General features: G+C 39.9%; 1 protein-coding gene across 1 annotated transcript; it reads left to right on the forward strand.

Annotated features, from left to right (window-relative positions):
* Positions 1–1,097: 1,097 nt before the first annotated feature.
* Positions 1,098–2,008, forward strand: LOC311243747 (somatostatin-1B-like; the record flags this gene model as incomplete). Its single annotated transcript, XM_084333088.1, has 2 exons — positions 1,098–1,202; positions 1,657–2,008. The coding sequence occupies 2 exons, from the start codon at positions 1,098–1,100 to the stop codon at positions 1,885–1,887; spliced, it is 336 nt and encodes a 111-aa protein (XP_084189214.1). The 3' UTR covers positions 1,888–2,008.
* Positions 2,009–7,549: the final 5,541 nt, after the last annotated feature.

The following is a 7,549-nucleotide window of genomic DNA, read 5'->3' on the forward strand; positions in this document are numbered from 1 at the left end:
GCACAAGTCACTGTGGGTGTTAGACCGTTCAATAGTAATCTGTGGGTGTCGATGGAAGAGAGGGAACCAAGGTGACAGGAATGTTATCATCAGATGTACAGAGGAGTGGAGAGGACAGCAGTTGTACAACAGTTGTAGAAGTGGTCATACCACGGCCAGTCCTGGTTTCCTTTTGCTTTCTGACGATGACTGTTGAGCATTATTGCAAAGAAATTTAATATATATTTTCTTATTTTGATTTGTATCCAGGCCTTTTCTGTTGATTCCCAAGTCCTCTTGTGTGTGTGTGTGTGTGTGTGTGTGTGTGTGTGTGTGTGTGTGTGTGTGTGTGTGTGTGTGTGTGTGTGTGTGTGTGTGTGTGTGTGTGTGTGTGTGTGTGTGTGTGTGTGTGTGTGTGTGTGTGTGTGTGTGTGTGTGTGTGTGTGTGTGTGTGTGTGTGTGTGTGTGTCTGTGTCTGTGTGTGTGTGTGTGTGTGTGTGTGTACATTTAATGAGCTGCAGGAATTGTCTATCAACGACCAGAAGTAGTTCACTCAGTGTTTCGTCCACAGTGTGATATTGTCCATCACATTACACTGCAGTCAGTGTATTATTTTGTATATTGATGTCAGAAGCATTTTTAGCACTGTGACGTGTCAGTCCGCCACAGATGTTCCTGCAGGGACACCAGATGAGCAACACGTCTCACAATTCATCAAAAAGGGTTAAGTGTTGAAGGAGTCTATTTGTTTTGCCCTGAACCCTCCATATTGCACCCCCCCCTCTCACACACACACACACACACACACACGCACACACGCACACGCATCCCACCATCCGCCCTCCGTCATACCCCCCCCCCCTACGTCAGCAACAGACAAGAGAGGGGTATAAAGGAGTGGGGTACTTTGGGGGTAGAGCAGAAAGGAACGACGCTGGCTTCAAAGTACTCGAGTGTCAGCAGCAAGCGGCCACCACTGACGGACGGACTGCACTTCACTGCACTCTCATCCAGAAGACCTCTCTCTCTCTCTCTCATACACACTCTGTGTCTCAGTGAGAGTCTCCTGCTTCGGTGCCTCTATAGCCGTGGTCCGTCCCCAGCACTCCTCTCGCAGCATGCAGCTCCTGCCGGTGTTGGCGGCTCTCATGGGGGTCCTGCTCAGCATTAGGGCAGCCGCTGTGCTTCCTGTGGAGGAGAGGAGCTCTATCCAGGCAAACAGGGTGAGCACAGAGACGGGTTTCTATCTGTTGTCATCACTGCTAATGTGGTCGTTTCCAAAGATGTTTTTTTTTCAGTTTTCGTATAGGTTTATCTTCTTTTTATTTTGAATTCTTTTTAAGCACAACAACAAAACTAAGACATTTCAGTCTTGTTTTATGATGGCTTTATTTTCAGAATTTCAGACAGTATGATTGAATTTGGGATTGAGATTGAAAGAATTATGAGAGATTTTTATTTGATAATGTGATTGGAATTTATTTTGAATAAAAAAACGTGTGTGACCTTTGAATAATAGAATATTGTCAAACGTACATGCTCATGCCTGGAATGCTGTGAAATAAATCATACTATTCTGAGTATTTGAGATGTGTTGTTTCCAATGCGATAGATAGAGCGCACTAAATGCAGTCATTTCATAGACATCTCCCTGTGTTTCTGGCACCCTACCATTAGGAGCTGAGTAAAGAGCGCAAGGAGCTGATCCTGAAGCTGGTGTCGGGCTTGTTAGATGGAACGCTGGACAGCAACATGCTGCCCGGGGAGGCTTCACCTGTGGATCTAGAGGAGCCCCTGGAGTCTCGGCTGGAGGAGAGGGCCGTCTACAACAGGCTATCACAGCTGCCACAGCGCGACCGCAAAGCCCCCTGTAAAAACTTCTTCTGGAAAACCTTCACCTCATGCTAACAGCGCCCCAAAAGCCTCCCGCTGTAGCCTCCTCTCCCCGCCGCCCTCCCTGACACATGAACTGTAGTAGACCTTCCGTTGTACATATCATTCACACACTGTCACGATGGACTTCACTGACACCGTCTGTTTTATTATTGATGATTTATTTATCTATTTACATGTATGTTTGTATGTATTTATGTAGCTATTTATTTCAGGGTCAACAATAAAGCATGGTTAGAATATTTGAGCTGGTGATAAGTGTTCTTTGCTTTCCTTGCATATACCATCACTGTACTAAATTGTGTACTAAATGGCAGAGTAGCCCCCATAAATGTAGGCAAACATTTAGCAATAGCTTTTGATGTAGGAATGACCAATATAAATATACAATATATTTATATATATACATTTGTCATTCATAAACTCCAGGTGCATTTTTACTGGGCTTACGAACCCACTTTTAATGCAGCAGTTTGCATTGTTATTTATATTTATATAGTTTATTTGTATTGTCAACCTATCTCAGCACTAGACACTGGTGACTCTCTTTTACATACTGTAAGCACTGCACCCTAACACGACTGAATATACCTTCCATGTTGTAATGTCCTTTACACCAACCACAGAATTAGATGCCAGTAAATGGGACAGTGAAAAAATAGACATCACATTGGACATAATTAAAACAAAAACCTGATGCAAAGGCTATCATCTTACAGACCTTAAAAGAAAATCCAAATATAGGAATTTACGCTTTTGCGGAGAAAGCAGATTCTCCCTTCAGTTACGTTTCATAAACCTGAATGAATGAATATGTTTATTTAAAATGGACACCGCAGCTACATTGGACCAGCCACAGTGAACAGACCAGATGCGTTGTTTTGCGTGTTTATAGCACAAGTGCTAGTTTGCAATACTAGTCCATTGAGGCTTTTCTAAAACAGTAAAATACAGAATTAAAATCACAAATCAGAACAAATAGTTATCAGAGCAAGAGTCCATGATCAAAACAACAAAACCAGTCCGTGTCTACATATGTGAGCACTGCTGCTTTGATTTCAGCCATACCTTGAGTCCACGTTGGCATTGGACTCCAGTTTTAAGCCAGTAAGCAGAGAGTTCCATAAGTTTGCCCCACGTTAACCGAGAAGGCAGACTGTCCAAACGAACAGTACAGTCACCATTATTATTAGACTATTATTGGTTATTTGAACCTGTGAATCTAACTTTGATTAAACTGAACTTTCAAATTAGAAATGCTGAACTGGACCTTAAATTGCATTTCTATTTGATAGGGAGCAGTGCGGTGAAACACAGCAGACCTTCCATACATCTCATACAGGATGCCATTAAAGGAAACAAGAGAAATAAGATAAAATAAATAAGAAAATTGTCTACTGTATATGCACCACAAATATGTCTTTATTAATGGTGTATCCAAGAAATGTAACGCTGTGGCTTTGTTATACATAACAATAAGGTGACAATAAGGATGGATAGGTGGTGGCAGACTGAATGGTGAGTTTGTCTACCGGTTCCTGTCGCAGGTATCCTGATTAATTCATGGTCATAGATTGAGGCAGATGCTCCAATGAATTAGCACAGGTCATAAAACATGTCTGTGAGGACAGGAAAGTAATTAAATTAGATACTTCCCCTTGTATTCACCATAGAATGCTATTGCTTGTTAGTAATTGGGTGTAGCTTATAAGATAGTAAATAAGATAGTAAACCATTGTTTTTTTTAGCTGTTGGAAATAGTGTATTGAATTGGTGATAAAAACCCAGAAAACAAAAGAGTTAGCAGGTGAGAGTAAAATGATTAGCTGGTTTCAAATCCCTTTCTAAGACACAATATCGAATGCTGGTATAACAGTCAGTCTGTACTGGAATCTCCTCATATTTGAAAGACCATTCGATTCTCACCACGCATACACACACACACACACACACACACACACACACACACACACACACACACACACCCACACTGCATTAGCTGGTGGAGGCTTGACGTTCTATCACACTGCAATTACCCACAGCCTCTGATAGCCCTTCTGGCCCGTACGGGCTATTATGACAGCTTTGTAACTACATGAAAAGGTAGAGTGTGGTCACTGGGTGGGTATACTAAATATCGATTCTCTTAAAGCCTCGAGCTCAATACGTAACTGTGGACTGATGGATTTCACGGGGTAAATTACATGTTGTTGTAATTATAACCCTGTCATGGATGCATCATTCAAATGTCAGGTTGAAAACGTCATCTGCTGCCTCGGCCCAGTTTGTATTTGAGAAGAAGTTGTTTCAAGAACCTTGTTGTTTTAAAAGAAGTTGCTTCTTTTTAAAAGTGTTGCTGGCAGATGTAACTGAGCAACATAAGGGCTGAATATTCAATTTAGAAAACAAGCTTCAGATCACATTGTTAGGAGTATACCAGTATAATAAGGCCTGTTCTCAGACCAGTGGATTACGTAGTAGTTATTCATCATTCAGACTGTTTTCGGACAAGTGGAATACATAGCAGTTATTAATAATTCAGACTGTTCCCAGACCAGTGGAAGACCGGACATACTGTGAGGGCAGATGTTACAGAATGTCTAAACCTAGGTCCACAACATGCCCTGTCCTTATATCATATAATAAGCTGTCTAATTATACAACCATTCAAAACCTAAATTAAATAAAACTGCATATCCCATACAAATCGACGCACGGTAATTGGGCAATAAAACACTCGACAGTTGCAAAATTTTCTGGTCTAATACCCCTTTTTATTATTATTTGTATCATGTTTTTTTTATTATAATTGTTTACATACACAGCCTATAGGAAATGGGTAGAATTGCATTTGTTCATAAATGTTCAGAAATCACCATTTCAAATGTGTATTTTCAGTATTTTGGAAATACAAAATTACTGAAGTTTATCTTTTTTATTTTTTTCAACAACATACATAGACAATACATTTCCACATACAAAATTATAAAGACTCATCAACAAGAAATAAAAATAAAACAGATACTGTATACAAAAATACAAAAATGAGAAAAGAAAAAGTGTGGCATGGGTCCTTCGGTCCATTCTATATTTGCATCCTTTATTTACATTTTTTATAATTTCCTTGTATCCTTTTCAATCCCCTGTGATGTCGTTCCTTCCCCTCATATATTCTTCCCACTTTTCCCATTTCAATTCAAACTTCTCTTCTTGCAGCCTCAGCAGATGTGTGATTCTCTCCATTTCCTGTATCCCCTCTACTATCTCTATCCATTGGTCCTTCATCGGCGCTTCTACCCTGTACCACAGTTTAGTTAAAGCTTTTTTAGCTGCCACTATTAGTATCTTAATCAAGTATTTGTCTTCCCCTTGAATTCCTTCCTGTGATAGGTTCCCCAGATACAACACTTGGCCTTCCTGGGGTATTTCGTATCCTATTATTTCATTTATTATCTCTCCTATCTCTTCCCAGTAGTGCCTTATTTTCTGACATCTCCAGAATATGTGTGTGTGTGGTTCGCTATTTCTTGTCCACACTCCCTCCAACATAGTTTCTTTGCTGGTGTGTAATTGCCCTGTATTTCTGGTGTTATAAAGAATCTAATTATGTTTTTCCACCCAAACTCCCTCCATATCCTTGATCCTGTGGTTGATTGTTGTGTCTTACATGTGTTATACCATTCCTCCTCTGTTATCTCTATTTCTAACTCTTTCTCCCACTTTTCTTTTATATACAATGTTGTATTTCCCTTACTGTCCATTATTGCCTGATATAGTGCTGATATCACCCTTCCCTTCCTTCCTTCATATGATTTTACCATTATCTTAATTACCCCATTCTGTTCTTTGTCTCTGTCTTGCTTTATTTCCTTGTTATAGTAGTCTCTAATCTGTAAATATCTAAAGTGGTCCCTATTCTCTAGTCCGAATCTTTCTTTCAATTTTTGTAGAGTCTGCATCTCCCCTCCTTCTATCATTGTACATATTGCTGTTATCCCCCCTCGTTCCCATCTTTTGAACCCATGTTCTTCTATCCCTGGTTTGAATTTGTTGTCGTGTGTTATCCATCTCAGTATCTTGGATTCTTTTTCTAGCTTGTATTTCTTTACTATTGTGTTCCATATGTTTATAGTGAATTTGGTAATTGGGTCTAGTAGTTGTTCCTGTCTTCTGAACAGTTCCCTATCTCCTATCAGTGCCTGCACTTTGAATCCCTCTCTTTTGGTTTCTATATATTTCCATTTGGCTTCATAATTCACATTGCACCAGCATGCTACTGTTCTAAGCTGTGCTGCATAGTAATAGCTTTCTAAACTGGGTACTGCCATTCCTCCTTTTTCCTTAATTGTAGAGTCACATATCTGATCCTTGGCCTTTCCCCCCCCAAATGAATCTTGATATCTGTCTGTCCCATTCCCTGAATTGTTTTTGTGGTATTAATATAGGTAGAGACTGAAATAGGTATAGTAACCTTGGTAATATGTTCATCTTAATGATTTCGATCCTTGAGCTGAAATCTAGGGGCATTACTGTCCATCTTTCTAGGTCTCTCTTGATTTTCTGATTGATCTGTGTATAGTTTGCATCGTATAACCCCTCCCTCCCTCTTGTAATGTTCACCCCTATAGGTACTTGATCCTGTCCATGTCCCATTTAATTTTGTATTTTTCTTTGATCTCTATCGTTGGCGTGTAGTTCAGTGCTAAAGTCTGTGTCTTCGTCACGTTGAGTCTATATCCTGAGTAGTATCCATATTCTGTCAGTAAATCCATCAGTGTCGGAAAGCTTGTGTCTGGTTGTCTCATATACACTATCACGTCGTCTGCGAACAGTCCCAATTTATGTTCTGTTCCCCTTATCTCCACCCCTTTGAATACATCGAAGAGCGTCGGCGAAAGACAACAACCCTGTCTGGTAGCTCTCTCTAGTTTAATCCGGTCCGTCAAACTACCATTTACCTTAATCCTAGCCGTCGGTTCTTGATATAATGCCCTAATTGTTTTCATAGCGTTTTTATCTAATCCAAATTTTTTCAATACTTATAGAAATATCCAGCTTACAATGTCGAAAGCTTTTTCTGCATCTAGGCTAACTAATACTGCACTTCCTCCTTCCTTTTGTATCTCCTCTACCACCTGCACTGTCTTCCTTGTGTTATCCTGTGTCTGTCTTCCTTTAATGAATCCAGTCTGGTCTTTGTCTATTATATCTGTCATAAATGTCTCAAATCTTTTGGATATTATTGATGTATACATCTTGTAATCTACATTAAGTATGGACACAGGTCTGAAACTGCTACACAGTTCTCTATCTTTCCCTTCTTTTGGAATTGTAGTAATTATGGCCTCTTTCCATGAAGGTGGCATTGTGCCTTTTTCCATTGTGTGTCTGAATGCTGCTTCTAATATGGGGCTCAGTTCCTGTCTAAATGTTTTGTAGAATTCCGAGGGGAACCCGTCGCTACCGGTGACTTACTACTCTTTGCTTTACTGATTGCATTCCATACTTCCTGTTCTGTGATCTCTGCATTTAATATTTCGTTCTGTTCCTTCCCTATCGATGGTAGATCTAATTTTTAAAAACATTTCTCTATCTCCTCTTCTCCTGCTGCTATCGGTTGTGTGTATAGTTTCTTATAATATTCTTCAAATGTCTTCTCTATTTCAGCTGGTTCTCT

Source organism: Notolepis coatsorum (assembly GCF_963971535.1).
Source record: "Notolepis coatsorum genome assembly, chromosome: 17".
Classification (NCBI taxonomy): domain Eukaryota; kingdom Metazoa; phylum Chordata; class Actinopteri; order Aulopiformes; family Paralepididae; genus Notolepis; species Notolepis coatsorum.